The sequence below is a fragment of the Choloepus didactylus genome, chromosome 3, assembly GCF_015220235.1.
Source record: "Choloepus didactylus isolate mChoDid1 chromosome 3, mChoDid1.pri, whole genome shotgun sequence".
Lineage (NCBI taxonomy): Eukaryota > Metazoa > Chordata > Mammalia > Pilosa > Megalonychidae > Choloepus > Choloepus didactylus.
This window is the reverse complement of record NC_051309.1, coordinates 57,571,836-57,596,894: the sequence shown is the minus strand read 5'-3', so window position 1 is coordinate 57,596,894 and position 25,059 is coordinate 57,571,836. Positions and strand designations below refer to the sequence as shown.

General features: G+C 36.4%; 1 protein-coding gene and 1 pseudogene across 1 annotated transcript; both read right to left on the bottom strand.

Moving 5' to 3' along the window:
- Positions 1-2,807: 2,807 nt before the first annotated feature.
- Positions 2,808-3,428, bottom strand: LOC119528623 (annotated as a pseudogene).
- Positions 3,429-8,643: 5,215 nt separating this feature from the next.
- Positions 8,644-24,840, bottom strand: EXOC1L (exocyst complex component 1 like). The gene is made up of 3 exons (XM_037829143.1): positions 24,720-24,840; positions 14,996-15,126; positions 8,644-8,910 (listed from the first exon to the last, which is right to left on the bottom strand). Exons 1-3 carry the CDS (start codon positions 24,838-24,840, stop codon positions 8,644-8,646), a joined length of 519 nt encoding a protein of 172 aa, XP_037685071.1.
- Positions 24,841-25,059: the final 219 nt, after the last annotated feature.

Below are 25,059 nucleotides of genomic sequence, written 5' to 3'. Positions count from 1 at the left end.
TAACTGCTTTACTTCCAACATGTTCCCACTTTACCCCAAGAAAGTTACCTAATACAGCAACATTTCTGTGAACTTGTTCCTACTGTATCCATCAGAATAGATGCTTCTAAACATTGTATAAGATAAACAAATGTTTGTCTCTTTAAGCCTCCCTACAATATCTGGGAAATAATTATGTTAATCCATATTTTCCTAGTTCAACCTACTCTAAGAAGAGAAAAACGGCTTCTCTCACATCATGAATACACTGCTCTCAGCAGTTGTGTTAACAAGTGGCCATCAGTTCCCTCTTATCAGGACTTGGCTCCATTCTCTCCAGAACTGAAAGTTTTAAAGCTTCTCCCACAACTAACCTTCAAAAATAACGGGTAACATTTTTTTAAACTAGAAAAAGTCAGCCACTGGGCTTGCAGAATCATAGACTTATTTGCTACTTGCTTATGGATAAAAAAAAGTGTATCCTTTGCAAATGGGAATTGTGGCAAATATCAATCAAAGAGATACTTTTAAATTTTAAGTCTCTTTTTTACAAAAAAAAAAAAAAATTCTGGTCTTCCAAATAAAATGTCACTTATTTCAAGCAACACTGATATTTATAAAACATCTGTTGGGGCAGAACACTGTACCGTGTGGCACGAGGAACCCAAAGATGAACCAGCTTTACCCATGTCTTCAAGGACCTTGGAATAAAAAGTGATGATCATTAGACATATCCACCCCTTAGGGCTACCAGTTACTTGCCCATGCAGCAACTTGTTATGAATTTGAATGAAGCTTTACTTTTTCAAAAGTAAAAAAAAAAAAAAAAAAAAAAAAAAAAAAATTTAGGTAGTATGTTATTGCACAACTTGAATAACTCTGTCTGAGGGAGCTTTCCAGAGCCCAGGCAGGGAGCATGCCTTCTTTCTACCTGTCATCCTCCCAACACCCATCTTCTTGAGGAGACAAAAATCAGGTGGGACTCAGACTTCTGAGAATGGTAGGTGAGCATGCGAAGCAGCATGAGGGATCTATTAGATTGAATTATCAGTCTCCACTATTCCCCTGTGTTCCTGTTATGCATCCACATCCTTGCCATGACTTCACTGTGGATGGAGTGTACTTCCCTGCCCTTTGACCTTAGGCTTGTCATACGAGTTGTTTTGACCACTGGGTTGTTGGTGAACATGATATGAGCAGATGCTTGAAATAAGCTTGCACAATTGGACTTGCCCTTTTGTGTTCCTGTCTTTGACCATAAGAAGAACAAATCTTGGTAGTCATTGGTCCAAGGAGAAAGAGAATGCAGAGCAAACCTGGATCCAACCTGCTGCTTGGAGCCCAGCCCAGAAGAGCTCAGCCTACATCAGCCATATTCCAGTCAGCCTACAGATGCATAAGCAAAAACTGAATGCATGTTGTTTTTAAGTCACTTGGATTTTATGGTTGGTTGTTATGCAGCATTATTGTGAAAATAGTGGGCTGACACAAGCAGATGTTCAGAATGTGGTCGAGAGAGGGTGTGGATGATTGCTAGGGTGTTTACAAGGAAAGAATGTCCATAAGTATTCTCTGTGAGTACTGGTAAGGGTTTAGGAAAGGGGGAGTACTCTTCCACTGCTCCACAAGTTAGCTGGGTGGTCTGAATTTGTTGTGATCATCTGTACATCCCATCTAAATTAATTTATATCTATGGTTGGAATAATTCTCCTTTAGATGTGCTTTTATGTGGTATACAACCCGAGTGCCTTTATGGGGGACTCTGATGCTCTTGGCTCCTAGGCCCTAGGAGTTTCAAACTGCTTTAGTGGCTAAGAGAAAAGAGGAGTGAAATAAAAAAAAATATATATGAGGAAAGAGTATAGAGAAAATAAAGACATTTTGCCTTGAAGAGGAATTAAACTTAAAAAGAGTTGGGAAAAAAGGCACAAAAGGCAAAGAGGAAAGAAAGGAAACAAGATAAAATATTAATGTAATCAGGTTTTCAACAAGTACCTCAAAATTAGATTTCTTTTATAAGGATTGCAGGTCAAAAAAATAAATACACCTATCTTGAGTACCTCCTGTGTACAATCCAAAGCTGAATAAGATACCATCTCCATTTTCTCTGTAAAGACATTACTCTAATATAGGAAGTGGTTACTTTTGCAAACCACAATCTGAACTTTTTACCCAAGAAGCAAACACATGAGGATAGATTTTAATTAGTTGGAGAGAGAAATGCAAGGCATGGTATATGGTATATAAGACTTTTCTAGCATATCATCATTTGTACTGCCTACTTTGAGAAAAAGGTGTTTTCACTTGTTGCCCTCCTTGTTAATTCTTAACAATAGGAGCAATTTTCAACACAGCTACACAATTAATTCACTACATTACTTGGTACCAAGGAGTAAGACTTAACTTCTTTCTTCCACATTTTCATGCTGTCTGCACATAATGACCTCTATCTTTTAGAAATATCATAAGAAATCAAATTGAATAAATCTTTTAAAAAAATTATTTGAAATACAACTTTATTCTGCTTCTGAACAGAAAGGACTCGGAATGACAGTAACAAACAAGACTTCACCACTGAATATTGTGATGTGTCTGTACCAGTCATATATTTGAAACTCAAAAAGGAAACAACTGTGTTCCAAAATGAAGCTATGTTTTGTGACTGCCACATTCACCCCAAAGCCCGTTCATCTCCTTCGGCATCCCAAAGGTTAAGCACATGTTCTCCTTAGCTATATAATAAAGTGGCAAACACACCACACCACTGACATCATAGGGCAGTTGCCTATAAAACTAGACTTCCAACGCTGGGCTCCAGCGTCATTTTCTCACAGGTTGTCATCCTCATCTGGGAGACCAGTTGTCTGAGCAACCTCTAGGTCGTGTTCATATTGTGCTGCCAAAGCTGGATCCATGACAGCCTCTGGTGGGACAAGGGCAGGCATAGAACAACCTCAAGGTCAGGGTCTCCAATCAGTAGACAAAGGAAAGACTTTTCAAAGTTGTAGTTACTTCTGGCAAAAATGTCATAGTACCGAAGATTCTTCTTTTGGTGGAAGATGATAGATTTTGCCTTAACTTTCCTGTCCTTAATAGCCACACAACACGATGAGGATGTTTTCACACATTCGTACCAGATCTCTATGCCAGTTAGATACATTCTTATAACCCTTGATAGTACTTCAAACATTATAATGGCACACTGGGCTTGGATACAATAGCCATCTCTCAGCCCACCAAATTTCTCCTGACCAGCTGTATCCCATGCTTTAAATTTAATAGGTTCTCCGTTGGTAGAACACAAGAGGATGGATGTCAACACCCAAGGTGACTGCATACTTCTCAAATTCACCAGTCAAATGATGTTTTATGAATGTAGTTTTTCCAGTACCACCATCATCAACCAATACAAATTTAATCTGAACTTGGCGTTTTCCTTGGGCACCCATCACAATGGTTCTTCCAGAAGCATCTGCATCCTCTGTCTCCCTCTGTTTTTTTTTTTAACATTTTATTTTGAAAAAAGAAATTAGACTTACAGAGCAATTGCAATGATAGTACAGAGAGCTCTTGCCTACCTCTAGCCCAGCTTCCCCAAATTATCAAAACTAAGAAATTAATCTTGGTACAATACCACTACTAAATTACAGATCTTATTCAGATTTCAACAGATTTGCCACCAATATCTTTTTTCTGTTTCAGGATCCAACCAGGATCCCACATTGCATTTAGTTGCTGTCTCCTTAAAACTTCTCTCATCTGTGACAGTTCTTCATCTTTCTTTACCTTTCTTGACCTTGACACTTTTAAAGAGCAGTACTTGTAGAAGCTCTCTCCATTTGGGTTTGTCTGATGTATTCTCATGGTAACTCTAAGGCTATGGATTTGGGGAAAGAATACCACAGAGGTGATGTGCCCTTCTCAACATATCCTATCAGGGGCCCACAACCCTGGTATGTTCCTTTACTGGTGATGTTAACCTTGATCCCCTGGTAAAGGTAGTGCCTTCTAGTGTCTGCCACTGTAAAGTTACTATTTTCCCCTTTTCAATCAACAGATATTTTGGGGGAGATACTTTGAGGCTAGTAAATATCTTGTTTCTTCTTAAACTTTCACCCACTCATTTTAGCATTCATTTCTCATCTTGTCTGCAGCAGTTATTACTGGAATGTTTTAACAGTGATTTTCTATTTCCCCGTTTTCTCTACATTTGTTAGTGTTCTTCATTCCTTCCACATTTATTGTTTGTAATTCGACTGTAAGGAAGAGTTGTCTCTTCTCTCCTATTTATTTATTTATTTACTTACTTACTTATTTATTTCTCTCAATATGAACTCAGGGATATTTGCATTGTTCTTTGGGCTATTATCCAGTACTATCATTATTCATTTGGTTGTTCAAATTGTTCCAGTGCTTGCAATTGGGAAATATGTCAGGTTGCTTCCTCTGTCCTTTTGATAGGTCTGTATTATTTTTTATTTTTAGCATTTCCTTATCTTCTGGCACCACAAGATGTTCTGGGCTTACCTTGTATTTCCCCTGCTCCAGCTCTTCTCAAGAAGCCCTGACTCTTTAAATAAAGTGATTTTCAATGTTTATTTTATCTCAGAATGATGAATTTAAGGTATTTTTAAACTGTTTATTATGAAAAATTTCAAACATATGCTAAAGTAGATAGACTGGTGTAATAAACTGTGGATTTGTCACCCAATTTCAATGATGATTAATATTTTTCCAATCCTATTGTTAATTCCTCCCCTTTTTTTGTCTTCATGGATTATTTTAAAACAAACTGTAGACTCCATGCCATCTCACCAGCAACTATTGAATGATCTTATCTAATTATAAGGGCTTTAAAAAAAAATACCCACCATGCTCTTATACACTTAACACAATTAGCTATAATTCCTTAGTATTATTCAATACGGTTTAAATTCAAATTTCTTTGATTTCTCAAAACTTCATACTTATGTTCAAATCAAGGTCTAAACAAGGTCTACATGTTGTATTTGGTTGTTATATTTCTCAAGCTTCTTTGGTCTATAACAATGATCCTCCCCTCATTTTTTTTCTGCCATCTTATTGGTTTGTTAGAAAAATAGAGTGTTTGGTTCTGTAGAATTTCACACATTTTGTATTTGGCTGATTGCTTCGTCAGAGTGTCGTTTTCCTAAAACCAATAGCTAGACCTAGAGGTTTGATTAGATTCAGGTTCAATTTTTAGGTAAGAATCCCCCACTGGCTGTGTTTAGTACTTTCTTTTTTCTTCCCAATTTCTGAACATTTTTGTCACTCCAAAAAATAATAAGAATAAAAATAAGAATAAAAATACAAGTAAAGAAGAACCCCCCAACACACCTCCCCCAACTATTCATCCAGTCCTTGTTCCCATTTTTCCACCCATCTGTCCACACACCAGACAAAGGGAGTGTGAGCCACAAGGTCCTCAGTCCACAGTCACACCACGCAAGCTACACAGCCACACACTCATCTTCAAAAATCAAGGTTACCGGGCCACAGTTCAACAGCTCCAGGCACCTCCCTCCAGCCACTCCAGTACATCAAAAACAAAAAAGGCACATCCACATAATGCATAAAAACAACCTCCAGAATGACCTTTTGACTCCATCTGAAATCTCTCAGCCACTGAAACTTTGTTTCATTTCTCTTCCCCCTTTTGGAAAAAAGGCGTTCTCAATCCCACAACACCAGGTCGAGCCAGGATGCATGTCCCACATTGCCAGGGAGACCTACACCCCTGGGAGTCATGTCCACGTAGGGGGGAGGGCAGCAAGTTTACCTGCCGAGTTGGCTCAGAGAGAAAAGCCACTTCTGAGCGACAAAGAGGTTCTCTTACAACCATACGTAGGCTTAGCCTCTCCTCCACAGCAACAAGCCCCATAAGTGCAAGTCCCAAGATCAAGGGCTTGGCCCTCCAAGTTGGTAATTCCCAATGCCTGTGAGAATATCAGTAATTCCCCAGATGGGGAAGTTTAATATTTCCACACCTTTCCCCAGTCCCTCAGGGGGATCCCGCAAATACATTTTTATTCTCTGCCCAAATTACTCTGGGATGCATCGGGACCTCACACCAACCTGTACAAACCAACCAGATTTCACTGCTCCATTCAAAGTTCCATGCAATCATGGTGTTTGAATAAACTGACCACACAAGTTAAATTATCCAGTGTGCCACAGAAAACACAGACCCTGCAACAAATAAACGTCTCTTCCTTTGGTCCCACAGAGAAGATGAAGCCTTAAACCACAGTCAGTATCATCCTCCACTCTCCAGTCTGATCTGCCCCAGTCCCAACCAGATCCACTTCACCTGTATCTCCAATTGAAGATTGAATTCTTTGTAGTATGGGGCAATACTGACATTCATAGCTGCTGAACTCTAGCTCTGAGCCTCAGATGCCACACAGACACTCGAAGTTCTAGGCCAACCAGGTTATACACAAAGAGCTCAGCATCTCAGAATCTAGAGATGACTTACTACAACTCAGGAATACATGTGACTGCTACAAGAGCCCACAATCCTAGGGACCCCTATAACAAGTCCTCCCCTGACAACCTGCACTCCAAGATTCAACTCTCAAAGTTTGCACACTACAGTCAGTCCGTGTTAGTGAGGCGTTACAATGTTCATCCCCTTGCTTCTGACCCATTTCACTCAAATGCTGGCCTCAAGATCCATCCACCCAGCTGCACGCCTTGTTGAATACCTGTTACTGTTCCTTATCGCAAGAACCTAATGCTGGCAGATCCACTTTTAGTGATGCTAAAATTGATCATTGGGTTCAGATGGTGGCAACCTAGTGTCTGCATTATAAAGTTCCCCATAATTTTTCACCTAATGGTTTTAGAATTCACTGATAATTGTTCCCTAAATCCATCATTTCATTCAGGATTGCAAAATGGTAATTTTCTAATTCTATCATTCCTATTGCATTTATTAGTTGGACTTCTTTAAAAACTTCCCTCATCATGTTACCTGAAATGCAGTATGTACAGGAAAAGCAAGATAAATGCTTGATTCATTCCTTTATCAATTTTCAGCTGCTCCAATGGTGACAAATGAGATTTTTTTTTAGTATTATTATGAAATACACGAACTTACATATATTTGATATGTTTCATTCTAATATAGACATTTGTCTGTGAGATGCCCATATGGTCAAAGTAGTAGTGGGGCTGCCTCAAGTTGGCTCCCAGTTACCCCCAGTAGATTTTGATAGCTTCCTTGCTTCCTGGCACATAAACATGCCCTATGTTCCTCTTGTACCTTTTCTGCCCCAGATCTGGAATCGCTCATTTCTTCAAGCAATCCTCATTCCTTTCAGTAGGAAATGGCATTTTGAGACCATTTCTGCAGGCAGAGGATGCTCTTTGCTTTAGAATGTCTTTGCTTCAAGGTCTTAGTAGACAAATCTGGGTAATGGATACTTATTTTTTAAAAAAGGAGTTTATACTAATATTTCTAGTTCGAATTTAGTATTACAGAGTTTTAACTTTTATATAACTTGTATATTCTCTCTCTTCCACTTAACATCTTGATTACTAATAATGTTAATATGATGGCATATGCTTTGTCTTAAAATATTCCTGTAATAGTTTCAAAATGACACTGCCAGTGTTATTAGTATCAAAAATAATTCTGAATATGGTGCTATATTTCTTTCCAGTTCCTTTTGCCTTAGATAACATATCCCATTAGGAATATACAGACAATGTGCTATGTTTTATAGTCACTCGAAGTAGTTATTTTCTCTGCGAGGTTGTGCTACTAACCTGATATACAGTTGGGTTCATTTATTTCTGTTTTCAATTTTTAGAGATTTTTTTTCCCTTTTTGACTTACATTTTTAATGACAATTATTTAAAATGTTTATATGATACTAGAGTAAAAACTCTAAACAAGGAACATTCACAGAAATCTCAGTTCTATTCCAATTCTCTACCCTGTTATCTCCTCCTACAGACAACCATTCAATTTTGGTTTATCTTTCTATTGTTTCTTTCTGAAAAAATAAGCAGATGTATTTCCCTTCTTTCTTACACAAAGAGTAGCATGTAGCATGACTTAACATTGTTCTTTACTTGGTTTTCTTAACAGTTTTTTTTCCTGGAGAGCACAACAAAGAGATATTCCTCATCTATCTATTTTTTTAAAAATTCATATCTTTTTGCCAATTTTCAGCAAACTGAGTAGTTGGTATTTTTTATCCCCCCTCTTAGTTTTAGGAGCACTTTATATATGAAGGCTATTAACACTTTGCTATATAAGTTGTACATTTTTCCAGTTTTCTACTTACTGTTTTTATGCAAAAGCATTTTATTTTTATGTAGTCAAATTAATCATTTTTTCTTCTGTTGTTTCTGGATTTTGATTCATAACTAGGAAAGTTTTACCAACTCCTAGTTTTTAAATAATTCACCCACGTTTTCTTCTAGTAGACTTAAGGCACTTTATAAACGCACAGGAAAAAAAGTCCAAAATGCTGAATGACTGCATTAAATCAAATTTCACTGCAGTTCACAAAGCAGCGTTTTATTTTCATATAAATAATAGTTACTGATGACAGGAAAAAGCAAAAACATAACTATCAGTATTTACTTGGTTTTCATAGGAAAACTGATGAAGGAACATGGAATACACCTTCAAAGTGGCAGGGGACACAGGGATAAGCACACAAGATTGAAAGCATAAAAACATATTCTCATAAGGACTAAGCAATCCTTGTTGTTGGAGGACCAGATGGAATCATCATTAATGTAAGTAGAATCAAAGTTCACAATCTGTAAGTCCTTCTTAAGATATGCATGATTCAGCTTATTTACCGTTCGAGCAAAGGCATATTTAGAAGCACAACTATATGCTTCCAAACTGTACACTTTCTTGAAGTGCAGATCAAAAAAAGGATTGTCCTGGAACAGAAAAAGAAAAATGATTTAGTTTATAGCAAAGGAAGTAGCTAGATTTCCTAGACCCTCTCATATTCTGTTGTATATGCTTATTGATTATAAAAATATCAGTATCAAACATTTTTCTAAAATCTACAAACCAGCTTTCCAAAGCTACCTACTCAAATGTAATTGCCCCTCAAAAACACAAAGGTTATTTTTGAAGCATCTGTGTTTTTTCAATTGTACAAGTGAAATATGCCTTGGGATGTGCAGTTATCAAGTCCTCCCAATGTAGTGAATTTGAGAGGATGAGTAAGGATGGAAGAAGAGAATAAACCTACCTACAGGCTTCTGTAGGGGAGTAAAAGGTCTCTCCCTTTCTCTAGTAGAAGGTTGATTTCTTGTGCTATTCCAAAGGTAGATGGGGGGAAATATAGGATGGCTAATTAGCGCTTGGCATGGGACACATCACTGCCTTATTGACTTTGAATTAAATAGCAAGAAATTACCATTAAATCATTTGACCGAAACTGACAAATTACTAACAGCTGTCTCTTACTGGATTACTCAAAGCTCTTGCTACATTTCTACTGGGGATGTTTCATGGAAAAAAAAAATATCAAACCTGATCTAAGTCCTATATGTTAAAAGAATCATAATCGTTACTGCTATTAATAGCATTAAAAATGATGCCTTACATTTATAAAATGCTTTTCAGTTTACAAAATGCTTTCACACTCATTATCTGCTCAACTTCTAATTCTCCATGAGGGTAGAGATTTTGCATTATTTATCTTTGTGACCCCAGTGCTTCTCCCCTGCGACTACTAAATTCTTAACAAATGTTTGTTGAACTGATCTGAAGTAACCCCATGAAAGAAGTGGAGGTAAAAATGGCCCTAAATTACAAAGAGGCAGAGAGGAGGGACCAAACCAAACCAGAGGATCATTAACACGTAATATGTAAACATTATATACAAACAATTTATGTGTTTGCAATTTTCTTTTTTACATAGAAAAATTCTTGCAGGAGGCAGAAAAATAACATGGGTTTTGAAGTTAGTCAACCCTTTTGACTCTCTCACCTAATGATGGGGCAAGTACTTATCTGATTTGACCCTCACTTTTCTCCTTATTTTAAATAGGGTTGCTGCAAAGTTTACATGAGATTAGTCATATAAACATTTGTTTATATGACTCAATAAATAATAGTTCCCATTCTCAAATCTGTCCCCAAAGGTCGTAATACAGGTGTTAATGTGACCTTTCTTTAGTCCATTGAAATATTCAAAAAGCAAAGCTATGCTTTTAAAAGAATGCACAAGGGTGACATGAAAATGCAGTGCTCTCCTAGTCATACCTCACAAGTTTTTTCTCGCTGGTGTAATTGCAACTTGAAAGAAAATTCTGCAGAGAATCTCAATAAAAGGAAACCCTATCTGTAAAGGATGATATTGACTGTGTTTTAAAACTTCAACTTCTGTGTGAGACCAAGGGAAGAGATGTTTATTTAGTGCAGGATATATATCTTCTACAGCACACTGAATAATTTAACTTGTACAGTCAGTCTATTCAAACACCATAATTACATGGAATGTTGAATAGGAAGTGAGATGTGGTAGGTTTGAACAGGTTAGTGTGAAATACTGATACATCCCAAAGTAATTTGGGCAGAGAATAAAAATATATTTGCAGGGCCTCCCTGAGGAACTGGGGGAAAATGAGGAAATGTTGGACATTCCCACCTGGAGTACTGGTATTCTTCCGAACATTGAGGACTAGCAATTTAGTAGGCCGAGCACTTGATCTCGGGGCTTGCCCTTATGAAGCTACTTATAATTGTGCCTAAGAGTCTCCCCCAGAGAACCTCTTTGTTGCTCAGATGTGGTCTCTCTCTCTCTCTAAGCCCACTCAGCAGGTGAACTCACTGCCCTTCCCCCCAACGTGGGACATGATTCCCAGGGGTATAAATCTCCCTGGCAACTTAGGACATGACTCCCAGGGATGAGTCTGGACCCAGCATCATGGGATTGAGAAAATCTTCTTGATGAAAAGGGGGATGTGAAATGAAAGAAAATAAAGTTTCAGTGGCTGAGAGATTTCAAATGGAGTCGAAAGGTCACTCTCGAGGGCATTCTTATGCGCTATACAGATATCCCTGTTTAGGTTTTAGTATATAGGAATAGCTAGAAGAATATACCTGAAGCTGTCAAACTACAACTCAGAAGCTTTGACTCTTGAAGATGACTGTATAGCAATGTAGCTTACAAGGGGTGAAAGTGTGATTGTGAAAACCTTGTGGCTCACACGCCCTTTATCTAGGGTATGGATGGATGAATAGAAAAATGGGGACAAAAATTAAATGAAAAAATAGAAAAATGTGGGTGGTGGTAGAATGATTTGGGTGTTCTTTTTTACTTTTATTTTTTACTTTTTTTACTTTTATTTTTTATTCTTTTTTACTTTTATTTTTTATTCTTATTTTTTATTTCTTATTTTCATTTTTTTGGAATAATGAAAATGTTCAAAAATTGATTGTGGTTATGAATGCACAACTATATGATGGAACTGTGAACAGCTGATTGTACACCATGAATGACTGTATGGTATGTGAATATATCTCAATAAAACTTAATTAAAAAAAAAAAAGGAAATGCTATCCATTCCATCACCAGATGCTAATCATGCTCTTTATGTAGCTTTCTTTCCCAAACATTTGCTCATCTTCATGTAGAAAATATTCTTCATGCCTTTGCAATACTTGGAGAAGATTAATCTTTTCTTTTAGCCTAATAATTGAAGACTAAACATGCACATAGAATATAAATTCTTCCTCTTCCCTTCCTCCCTCTTTCCCTCCCTTGCTTCCTTCCTTCCTATCTTCCTTCCTTCCTTCCTTCTGGAATCCTATAGCTAAAAGAGGATCTCACAGATCATATAGCAATCCCTTGTTTGTAGTTGAGAAAATAGTTTCCAGACAGGTGAAGTCCAGGCCACACATGTCATTGTAGGCAGAGCCAGGTCAAGAACCAAGGTCTCAATCAGCTCAACCCCATTTTTTGCTACATCATCCTGTCTCTGGTTGTACCACTTCAGTCTCTAAATCCCCAGTCATTTTGATTTCCGCTTTATAAATTGACTTCAATGTCAATTCCATTCCATTTTAAAGTTGACAGCTTCCTGGCTCAAAATTGCACTATTTAAATCTGCTTCATTGCTATTGAGAAAAATACAATAAATGCTGACTCCCAAGGATTCAATTCCAGGAGAGAGAAGAAGTAGAAATTCCCAGCACAGCCAGTATATTTTTATTTCATACGTAGAAAAGAAATCTTCAAAAGAACTACTCTTTGGATATTACTGTTTTTCTTCTGGGAATTCAGTATTTTGCTTCCTAAGTAATGAGAAAAATAGAAATACTCAACTTCTCTTTGTGTCTAGTTCACTATCAAAGGGAATTGTCTTCAAATTGGAAAAGGAAGAATCAGTGTTAAGATGGAATTAAAACTCGAAAAAGGAAGAGGTGGGATGGTAAATCCTTGAAATTGCAGATTAATGAACTTGACTTTGGTTTCTGGTAAAATTCAGTGCAGAACAGAAATTTTGGTAAATACAGGAAAGCATAAAGAAGAAATAATTTAAAAAATTTGTAATCCCATCACAGATGATTATTGTTAAAGTACTATTGTTTGCATATACATGTACATAAACACATACCTATAACTATATGTATTTTTGTATTAAAAGTTAAGATTTAGATTTCAGTTTTCAGTAATATTGTAGACTAAATGTGTAAAATTGAGATAATATTTTGTATTTGGCTGTTTTTTATAAAACATTAAATGGTGAATATGTTGTGAGGTATTCTTCTGGAAACATGATTCATAATAGCTGCATAATATTCCATCATATGGATATGTGATAACATATCTAACCATTTTCTAAGTGTTGAATATTTAGATAAGATATATTATCAGAAAAATGTTATGTGAGTACTTAACAAAGAAGGCAATGAAAGCCAGCGTGCATTTACCAAGAAATCATGCCAAATCTACCAAATTTTAAAAATAGATTTGCTAGGAGTTAAGTCAAGGTAATAGAAGTTGGCATAAATTGAATCCAGCAAAGCTTTTAGGGGCAAAATTTAGATATTCATGCTAGATAATTAATTATTTTTTCTGGCAGAATTAACTGTTTATGTCTGTATAATTCTCCACGGTACCTTCACAGTCTAGCAGGGCCTGATATATCATAGGTCCTCAACAAATGAATGAATGAATGAATTAGTAGAGGTGTTAATCAGTCCAAAGAAGGCAGATTAATAGAGTTCTCGGTAAAGTCTAGCTCAGCAGTTAATAATTGTGTGACCTCAGACAAGTCAGTTAATCTTTTTAAGTCTCCTTTTCCTCATCTTTAAAATGAGAGTAACAGTAGAATCTAATTCATGGGGTTTTGTGATGTTTATATGGTCCCTAGCACTTGGTAAGAGTTTACTGAGGTGGAGTGTTAGCAGGTAGTAGTACTGATAATGGAAGCCTGTCAATTGCCTACAGTTACCCCTGCTTGCGTCATTCTTAATCATTGACTTGGATGAAGTCCTAAATATTATGCTCATTAAATGTGTATCATACTATAGTGAATATTAAACAATCAGGATATTAGAAGATTTGATAGATTGGAACAATAGGACAAACTAAAAATATGGTAATATTAAGAATATATGAACTTAAGTTCTAATTCATCCAACAACAGCAATAACAATATTTAGGGAATGACTGATATTTGCCAGGCAGAAAGCTATTATAAAACATGAAAAGTCATGGCCCCATTTTTAAAAAGCTTCCATCCAGAGTGGAGACAGAGCAAGCCAACAATTGCAATTTTTAGGGACATGGCTATAACAAATTTACATCACAATGCAATGGGTGGATAGGATGGGGAGCCATTAGTAGGACTTTACTCAACAGAAAATCCACAAATGGGGTAGAGGATGATGTGACTGGGCATTCTAAGCCTGAAGAGTTAGTAAGTAGTTAAGCATTATGAATGCATAAAGTTCAAGGAGGCAGTGGCCAGAGATAAAGGGGTCAAATCACCAAGGACCTTTATTTAAATTTAATTCTATAGAAGTAGAGGATGTGAGAGATCAGGTTAAATGGCAATTCATGCACAAAAGACTTGAGGTTTCAGCTAAGTCTTTAATGGAAATAGGACTCCAGATCAAAGGAAATACAAACAAGTCACAGTACTCATAACGAATTGTATTTAATTCCTGAAAAACTGAACCATTCTGAGAAAATAGTCTAGTTAAAGGGTCTAGAAACAATGTCATGGAAAAAACCAACAACAGTACTACCGCTCCTTCGTGTTTGTGTAGTTCTGTACTATGTTTTGTCTTACTTGATCTTGATATGAAAATTCAAAGATTGGAAAAGCTGCTATGTAAAAAGAGGATTGGATTTGCTCTGGGTTGCTCCAGATGGTAAAACTAGGACTGATGAGTGGATATTATAGTGCAGCAGGTTTTCGTTCACCGTAAGTGGGACATTTAAAAATAAAATTAGGCAATTCAGAAATGGAATGGACTTCTTTATGTGGTAATAAGTCTCCATCAATAGAAGAGTTCAATCATAGACTGAGAAAACCAATTGTCAAGTGGTTAAATGTGGTCTTTCAATTGTAAGATAGTTGGATTTTCAAGAGTTATATGATCCTTCTAGAGGGTAAAATGGGTTTGCTAACATGAGCAGTATGAAGATTAGAGACAGAATTCCCAAAACTTATAGAGGAAGTTGGGATGGGGAGAAAGTGGTGGTGGGAGCATCATATATTTGAAAAAAAAGGTGGCATCTAAAGTTTCAGAATTGACTACATTGAAACTGTTAAGAGGCCCTTGGGAAAGATGCTTTTAAATTTAATAGACAAAATTCAAATTTGAACTCATGAAAATGGAACAAAAATATCAGTAGATCATCCCATACCACTTAAGAACAATTTAATGTTATCTTAACACTAATACATGCCAAGAATATATGAAGTGAGATATTGAACATAAAAGCCTGCAGTGAATTGATTCCACATCTCGCTCACAAAATGTAACACTTACAGTATCTGCTTCTTTTCCATCAATCATCTGCAGATCCTTCAAAGACCACTTTTTTGTTACTTCATATTTTTCATCTAAGCCTATTCTGTAGTGTTTCACCATAATTATTTTTACTTCTTCATTTTTGGTCACTGTAGGATAGAAAAACACTTCACTTACATAAACTCTTAGAGGATAATAAATGATTCATCAAGTCACACTTTTCAGTTTCCCTTTTAATATAATGACCTTGAACTCACATTGTACCTTCACCCCAATTCTCAATCCTGATATATCTGAGCCTTCACGAGTATGCCCTCAAATTTGATCAACGCACTAACTTGATTTTTGCTAAAACTATCGTTACGTATGTACTGCCACAGTGATGTCTCTCAGATATAACGTTGAGCTTTGTGCATAGAGCTTTTGTGGTGGAAAACGGGTTTCAACTTCCAGCAGGAAACAAGAGACTTCACATTAGCATACAGTCAGTGCCAAAATGTTTACTAGAACAAGTTGGAATTTTGCTTTATGACAATAGAAGAAAGTGAGGTCAGGAAAGTAAACAGTTCCACTTAAATAGCAACACAGTGTTGAAGAGTGACCCAGCAAAAACGACGGTAACCACGAATGATTTCTTTGAAGTCACTGTGACACTTGTGATGTAGCAGTGCTTGCATCTCGCTACCTTTGACCTGCTGGGTATTGTTTGATATTTTTAATCCTTTCAAAGTGTCTTCTAAGTTCTAGTATTTAAAATGTGCTGTGAACACAAAAAGTTTTAGTAATATAGTTTGAAAGAGGTGGGAAAATCATTGCTTATTTTATGTGAACAAAATGAGGGAAATAATTTCCTGGCATTAAATCATTTGTCTTGGTCCCAATAAACACCTTAGATGAATCAACATTTGAATTTAGAGCTCCTGAATTTGAAAATTATCAGAGTTAATAAAGCAGTATTCACGGAGTATTGCTATTTGCATGGTAGAACTAATAGAAATGTTACAGGGCATACTACAGTATAGATACTACAGTGTGAGCCGTGGTCCCCACTGTTTAGGAATTTATGGTTTTGTTGGGGAGACAAAGCTAATACACATGAGTCATATATAATAATGTATTATATAAAGAGGTGGCAGGTGGGGATTGAATATCTTAAATTTATTTTCAAGATTGACAATGTCACTTAGAGAATTACAAGTTGGTTCTGACTTCTGAGAGACTGGAATTTGTCTTTCGGGAAGACTCTCTCTTGGTTATGGAAAGTACCACTTTGGCATGCCCTTGTAGTTTTGTAGCTATAAAGCAATATGTTACAATATAATCATGGTGATAGATACACAGTGTGCAGCAGTCTATAGTCCAACAGGAGTTCTGAGAAAGAAGAGCAGGGAAAATTATGGAAGAAATAGAATTTGAGAAGGGGCTTTAAAATTGGTCCAGTTTGGAAAGGCACAATAATGAAGGCATTCCAAGGTGAGGGATAGCATAAGGACATGAATAGACAAAAGAAGGTAAACGTCACCAGGTAGAATGAAAGAAAATAGACTGTATAGATGGATTGGTGTTAGGATACAGTGGAAATAGGATTAACTCGGATGAGAAGGTTGTGAAATGTATTCCAAGAGTCTGGATTGAAAAGCAATAGAAAACACTCTGGACTTCTGCTGTCTGAATCCACTCCTCCAGTGGGAGGGATGGGACTGGCCTGGTTGCAGAGGGCTCCAGAATTAGGGCTGGTGAAGGTGGTAAGTCTCCTTCTGAAGGTGCAGATGATATGAAATCAATGGAATCGTCTGAGCTCAGAGTTGAAGGTGGAACTGAATTAAATACCCTAGAGAAGGGAGTCTGAGCAAGCTGACAAATCTAGGAAGGTGTTCAGCTAGATGTTAGGTGTTCTCTCAGGTGTTCCATGAAGCTCATACAATAACACAAGCTCAAGAAATCTTCCTTCCTGAGCTGGAGATGAACAAAATGGCCTGTTAAAGGAGTATGTTTCTGGCAGCAGTGGTGCACAGGATATACTGAAGAAGAAAAGAAAGAGGAACTGGAGGACCCTGGAAGGGGCAGTGTGGCTTACTGGGTCTGGCATCTGACATTCTGGATTCACATCATGACACTACCACTTACAGTAAGAGACGTCAGGCAGAGTGGAGAAGAAAGAGGTGCCAGCAGAGAGAAGGGGCCATCAGCAAGGCGACCAGCCCAATGCTAACAAGAAGACAGAGAATTCCAAGGATTAGGGGACAATCCCCTGAAGCAACTTTGTCGGGTAAAGCAGAGTTCTGTTCTGCCACTGAAGATGACCTGGGGAGGATCACTGATTGCCTATCTGAGGACAGTTCTGTAGAATGGTGAGGGCAGAAGACAGCTTGCAGATTACTTCGTGCACTTAACTAATACTAAGCGCACATTGTGTGCATGTTCCTGGGTTAAGTAGGGTTAAAAAAAAGAGACACCAAAGGCCATGATTTAGACCACAATTCCAGGAGTTTGGAGGAGGGATTCACATTTTGGGGATGGAGGGAGTAGCTGAGGGGCATGTCTGGAGAGGACCTAGCTCAGAATATCTTAACCCAGTGTCAGTGAATGGGTACAGGGTCTGTGATCCTCCTAAAGTTGGGTGAAAAGTTGATGGGTTTTCTGCCTATGTGAACTTCTCTAGCCCTATAGAAAGTCCTTCTCCAATGGTCTAGATGTTAGCTTTGGGAAGAGGGAAGGATTAGAAAAGAAGCCGTAAGTGAGGCTGGTATGTTGAAGTGGAGGCACAGTTGATTCTGTAATACTTGAAAATGAAGGGCAAGATCTTGGGTTTGATTTTACTAGGAGACAGTTGTGTCTGCCCAGACAAAAGCTGTATCTTGGAACCCAAGGGCTATTTTCTTGTTCTGTCTAGCTAATCTCAGTGGCTATCTAGAGAGAGGGAGAGGATGGGGTTGAGAAACAACTGGATACAGAATGAAAATGTAATTTGAAGTAACTCCCACTGCCTGCTGGTGAATATATCATCCTCATCTACATGTTATGATAGCCAGTTAATTAAATAAAATCACTTGTATATTTCACTAATTTGATAAATATTTATTGAGTGCTCTGTAGGTGTCAAACACTGTGCAAGGAATAGAAAAATATTAATTCCCATAAGACACTATGTCTGCTCTCACTGAGATTACAGGGAGTGGGGACCTCTGCCACAGGAGAAGCATCTTTATTCAACTGGAGGTCAGGGAGACTTTCCTCAAGGAGGTAATCTGAGTTGTAAAGGGTGGTGAGAGTTAGCAGAATGAAGAAAGGGGTAAAGGGAGTTCTGGAACAGCATGGGTACAAAGACATGAACTACCTGACATATTTTAGTCACTGCAAGTATTCTGTATTGTTGGCATGAAGGGAGAGGGTGGTTGGGCGATAGGAATTGAGTTAGACAGGGCTAGTTCCTTAAGGAGCTGGAGTACTAGGTTAAGGAGTTCTGGGTGTCACTGAAGATTTTAAATGAATAGACAGGCTGAGTCAAAATTTCAGAAAGTTCTCTTAGACTAGTTCTGTAAAGGATGGGTTGGAGGCAGGGGGATGAAGAAAAGAAACGTTAAGAAGGTAGGATCTACCAGTCATAAAATTTTTGTACACTAGTAGTCATTGCCCCACTAACACCAGACTAAGAAAAGAGCATGCTTTACAGGTTAACCTTTTTGATAAAATGATGCAGCACAGAGACACTACAGCCTCCTTAATTTGGCAAAACAGCCTCCTTTGGAGCCAAGGAGGCTCCAAGAACTGTTGTTAGCCAGGAGCCAAAGTCTACTCATGCTGGAGTGGACTCAATCCCTAATTTCCACGCTTGAGTTTTGAGTTTTGCTGCCAGCTAAAATTAAATGGCCATATCCACATTAATGCAGTGGCAAAGTGGAAACTTACCACATTATCTTAAAACAGAAAGGTGTTTATATAGTCAAAATGTTACAGCATTGGTTTCAGTGACATCAGGGGTGCCATTATATAATTATGACCTAGTGAGTAATATCTATAGACCCAGGGAATTTCAGAATTAACCTGCTCTGGATTTAATATTTTAGTCGATGCTTTCAGAATTACAATCTTCTCTTAACTTCATGCCAATCATTTATGTTCACTTTTAATTTTTAAATAAATTTTCTAATTAATAAATGCCTCCATTATCACAGTAAAATAGTCAGTATTATTTATGGGGCTAAATGGAAAGAAATTTGGTCAATTGAATCAATATACTTTGGCAGAATAAAGGAAAAACAGTAGCACACGAATAACTTGCACAAAAATGCTTTAAATAAATTAAAAAAAGAACTCTTTTATTTTACAGTCCTGATGATGCATAATTATTTTCATCATTTAAATGAAATAATAGGAAGAATTACCACGTGATATCACAGGTAAGCAGTCTCAGTGAAAATGTTACAGTGTATTGATGAATGTCTTTGGGTCATTGAGAATGCTATCATTGATTTCATCAAATAAAGTAATTTTTGAACAATATTTTTCCTAGAAATAGTTTTATAAAACCAATATTTGGGCTATACTAGATGTTTTTAAAATTAAAGTGTGTCGCTGTAAGCAAGTTAGGACATGGGTTATTGATATATATACAGAACGAGGAGACAGAATCGAAAAGAAAGAAAATGATTTTGTGAGAGCAGAAGCACTAATAAACAAAGAGGAACATCCAATGAGATTTCCTCAAGGTTTGCTTTTCTGAGCTCCCATCTAACATATTCTCAATGCCCCTGGGGAAAGCAATATAGCACAATGGTTGGATACAAAGGTACAAGTGGACCTGGATGTAAAAACCTCTATTTGTCACTTATTAGTTGGCAATCTTGGGCAAGTTAGTCAGACACTCTAAGCCTCAGTCTGTTCATTAATAAGAAGTGGCAAATAAGATAATATATGTGAAGTGCTGGGCATAGTTCCCGGCACAGGTGTTTTAAAATGCCAGCTATTCGTACTGGTTATAAGCAGTGTGGCAAAATGGAAAGAACTTGGATTTTAGAATCATATTTATTACCTGTGACCTGGGACTAGTTACTTAACTTCTAGGAATCACAATTTCCTCATCTGCATGATAGGAATGTTATCTAGCTCATAACGTTGCCTTGAAGATGAAAGGGGATTATGCACATAAGCAACGTTAAGTATACTTGTGCCTTGCATGACTTACAACTATTCCTTTCATCCCACCATCAATAATATCATTCTGATAATGAGAATTTTGAAAATCTTTTCCTCCATCAAAGCTCTGCTGTAAAAGTTCCCATTCACTCTACAAATGATTTGGTTTCGAGTTTAGAATTGGCAGATCATTATGATCTCCACATTTACATGTCCAAAGTAGTAGATTAGCCACTGGGAAAATCTGACTCATGAGTAACTAACCCATGATCATGTTGTGGGTTGTTACTGTTAGAGGTGATGATAATGTTCAAACTCTAAATTCCAGGTTCCCTTCTTGTAGAATTAAAAACAAAGTCACTATAGATGTAAGTTAACAGAAGTACTCAAATGGGAACTTCATTTCCATATTATAGTCCCCAGCTACAGTTGCCTGGATCTGGAAGGTAAAAATATTTTATTTAAATTCCTCTATGGAAACATTTAGTGATATTTGAAATATGCACCTTAGTGTGTGTGTGTGTGTGTGTGTGTGTGTGTGTGTGTGTGTGTGTGTGTGAGATGGAGGCAGCAGAGAAGAGATTTAAGAGTAACTAATCAAGTGCTTTCTTCTACTTTTAGAAGATAGAGAGCAAGTGTCATATGTGTAAAATCTACTTTGATATACCATCCCACAATCTTGATTATAGCTAAGTTTTGTGGTAAATTTTAGGATGTATGTCTTTTGTTTTTAATAAAATATATCTTTTGTAAATCAATCCTATATTTCTTTGGATCCTAATTTTTAAAAATAGAGAATGATAAATGCAGGCAAATTATGATTTCTCCCAGCGCATTCTTTTTGTGTACAGGATTCCTATGTTGTAACAGAAACAAGCCATGTTAGTATTTATTAAGGGAAATATTACAAACCATGAAAGGGGTGATGTTTAATTATTATATATAAAAAGAGCCTTGACTAAATCTGCAATTTGAGAAATAAAAAAGAATATGCATATAAACTATGCTTGTATCTATTTTCAGAACTTAGGCATAGATCTTTGGATCTATTTTGGACTATGCAATTGTTATTCTACTATTATTAATATCGTCTTTAATTTATGGAAACTTTTCAAACCATTTTCCCATGTTTTTTAAGTTTTCAAAACACTATAAATTAGTAGGATAATTTGTTGTCAATTTAGAGATGACAAAATTAAAGTAACCTCTCCCAGACAATATTATTATCCACTGAAATAAAAACTGAAGGAAAATAAAGGTCTTTAGCTAGCATTCTCTGTCATTAAGATATTGGGAATTCACAAATTTAGCAACAGTGGTTCCAAATGTAGCCTTTAAAATTGCTTTTAGCAGCCTTCTTTTTTTTAGCTTATTTTTATTTAACACAACTACCATTATTATAAATTATTTGAAAAAATTGTTAGATTGTCTGGTTCACAGAGAAGAAATTCTGTTTTGGCACCAAAATTTAAAATGTGTAGAGAACTTATGTGTATGATTTTTGTAGTTCAAGTAAATATCATTTATTTTAAATTAATGTCTATAAATGGAAATAAAACTAATAAAATAATCTGTATCTGAATTTATATGCAATTTAATTTATAAATAATATATTTATTCTTCATTTTGTATAAATTTTTAATTTTTAAATTATAAAATTTTAAATGATAGTAATATAAGTTAAAGATAACTATCTTTTATTAATTTGGAATATAATTTATCATGTTTGTTTGTTTCATAGTAAGGGTTTTACAGGGAAGCACATGAGCAGATGTAGGTGTTAGTATTTCCATTTCAGAGTTGTCAACATTGAGGCTAGAGAGATTAATTATCTTGCCCAAAATGTCACACCTGGTAGGTGGCAAAGCAGAGTCAGGATTCACAGCAGATCTGTCTGACTCTAAGGATTCCAAGGTCCATTCCACCATGCCTTGCTACTTCCCATTCAATTTTGGCTAATGCTATAATATGCTATTTCAAGACTTCCCGAATTTCTTTAATTCATTTGCATTCTCATCATTGCACAAGTGACTTATCCCTTTCTAGTGCCTGCACATAATAGAGCTCTTTTGTTCTTAAGAAGAAGGTGCTTTTAACTATCAATGATAATGATGTTTTAGGGTATGAGAGGCTAATCTCAGGGAGAAATTACCATTCAAACCCTGAGATGGCAAGAGAGTGAGGTCCAGGAAATCACCAGCATAAATCCTAGCAAACTACAGAGAGAAAGAGTAAGTGAGTTTATGATCTCTGATTTTGACATGAACCAGGTAAAGCTTCAAGATTTAATAGTAAACCACAGTCCCCTCGTTGTGAGAGCCATGCAAAAGGTAGCCTCTGGTCAGATAAATAGAAAGCGCAATCGTATTTAACCATAGTCATCTAATTTAATTTGAAAAATGTGTGATGAAATTTTGAATACTCTGGACCTGAGATCCACATATATTTAGAGCAGCTGGATTGGAGGTCAGAAAGAAGAAACCATAACTGTGACTCTGTTCTCTGACAATGGGCAGCATATCTGCCTCAACAATTGTGACGTGACCTGTTTGATTCCAAATCAACGAAAAATTTCTGAGTAACACATGGTCAAAGATTTGGACTGCCAAGCATCCCATTTACCTTACTTTAAATTACTCTCCTGTTGAGATGTATTTGCAGTTGTCATAAAGAGGTATTACATGTGAGGAAAGTGCTCACAAATTGATGGTTGGGATGTAGAGGAAAGTTAGTGAATTGCATGTGGTTCATAATGTCAACTTTTATCTGGAACATCAAAATATTGTCTTCTTTTCCTCATCTCTAAGCAGACCTTGCTTATATGTTTGCTTTTTATATGACAGAATCATAGATTTTTCTAACGAAAATGCTCTTAAGCGGTCACTTATTTTACTTTGTCATTTTCTAGGAAACCTAAAGAGGTTGCCTCTGTGCATGTTAACAAGGCCAGTCTCTTGAACTTCCAAGCCTACTTAAAAGGATTCATGTCATTTATGAAAAAAAGGCAGAAAATGACCTGGTCCTTTGTGTCCTTCTCTGAACCCAGTGGACACAGGACAAAAATCACATTCATCTCCAAAACTTTAATTCTAGGATACTTTTGTTCATGCCAGATAGAACAAGTTTAGTTAATTATATAAGTTGAAGGGGGGCACTAAGATATATTCGGCAAGTTAGATATGGAAATTATTATTTTTTTGTTTTTTGTAAGTTTTCCTTAGAAATTCTTGTATACTCATGTTGCACAATGAGAAAATAGCTTTATCAAGTAGGAATCACTGATAAATACAAAATTATTAAATTTTAATGTTATGATAAATATCTCTAGTATATTAAGTACAAACACTGTAAGGTAGAGTGATTTGCTTGTGAGGGTACAATACAGTTTCTTACTTAAATTGTTTTAATCAACCTTTTTCCATAATCTATTTTTTTTTTCTTTTCCTGGACCGATTAATAAGTTTTTTACATTGCTGATATGTCATGTTCACACATTTTGTATTCATATAGCAAAATGTTCTAGATCAAGAGTTAGATAAATATCACTATTCTTATTATTAGGTAAACATTACTGTCTTACTAGGAATAATAGAATTGTAAAGAATTCTTATGACTTTCTTTAAAGATGCTCTACTTCTCTTACAATACTTCCTTTTGACACTTTTAGAAAATTCTTTTAAGCCATGTATCAGGAAGGGAATTATAACAGGTTGTTTTCTGAAAATGCTGAGGTGTGTGCCTTAAAAATCAAAGCCCATAATCAATACTTAGAGTTTCTAAGATCTTTTCTCCTAAGCTCCTGAAAAGTATTAAAAGTCATGGATTGGGAAAAGAGAGTGTTTTATATTAAATTCAGTCATGACACAAGCATTTTTCTCTCTAAATTCAGCATAAAAATCACAGGTAAGGCAAATTACAATCAAGGGCAAAAGCCCATTCCTACTTTGGACAATTTTCTTGAATTTTTGGAAATTAAAATAGTTCAGAGAACATTCCATTATTGTTAAATCTCCATCTTCATGAACTAATTTCTACCATTTCTGTGAGCAAGATTCCAGCAGGAGAAAGAATTTTTAAAAGATCATTTCTCTTTTCAAGATAAACCACTAGAAAGTCTAAAGCAGTCCTCAGAAGAAAAATTCAACATCTTGTGTCTTTCCTAGCATGAAAAGGGAGAACACTAGTTGTCCAGACTGACTGGATATAGAACTGTGTAACTCAATTCTCCAATGTATTTAAAAATATACTGAGAGCTCTCTGTATTTGAATTTTTAAAAACGAGCTCTTAACTCTAAAATTGTATGCCATAAAAGTGATTTAAATAAAAGATGGGAAACAAAATAATCAAATCAGAAAAGTGCATATCCAGTTTCATTTCTGAACAATTATCAAAATATTCTTAATACAATGTTTTTTCTTTCTTTCACTTTAGCTTTTTTTTCATTCTGGAGACCCCAAATTCTTAAACTAGACATACTTAAGCTCTATCGCATGAAGATACACGTGCTATTACTGTATAGGAAAATAAATACAAAAACATTCTTCTATCACCCAAACATCTTTGGATTATTTGCTTTTTAAAATGAAAACAGAAAGAACAGATTACCTGACACACAGAGGTAATACCTGTCCTGGACAGAGAACTCTATTTCAATAAATTCATACAGATTCTGTGAGAGAGGCTTAAACAGTTTCTTCTCCAAGTCCTCCTTTACCAATGATGACATCTCCTCCAGTTCCACTTGGCCTGATGTCTTGACTCAAGCTCACTCTTTCTCTCCGTTTGCTTCCTAGATTTCTAGTTTCTGTCTGCAGCTCCTTGGTGAGCCCTGCTCACCTCGCAACTCTCACTCTCTTAACTTCTCATTCCCAGCCAGAATCCAGGTTCCCGAGAGCTCGGCGTGGTCAGAACCCTCACTGAGGAATCAGCTCAGTGGCAGCCGCGG

What these genes read in the sequence shown, in the direction of transcription:
- EXOC1L (XM_037829143.1), bottom strand. Translation starts at nt 24,840, where the DNA reads ATGTCATCATTGGTAAAGGAGGACTTGGAGAAGAAACTGTTTAAGCCT. An exon ending in GTATTACCTCTGTGTGTCAG is followed by an intron (nt 15,127 to 24,719) that starts GTAATCTGTTCT and finishes TCTATCCTACAG; the next exon opens with TGACCAAAAATGAAGAAGTA. An exon ending in ATGGAAAAGAAGCAGATACT is followed by an intron (nt 8,911 to 14,995) that starts GTAAGTGTTACA and finishes TTTCTGTTCCAG; the next exon opens with GACAATCCTTTTTTTGATCT.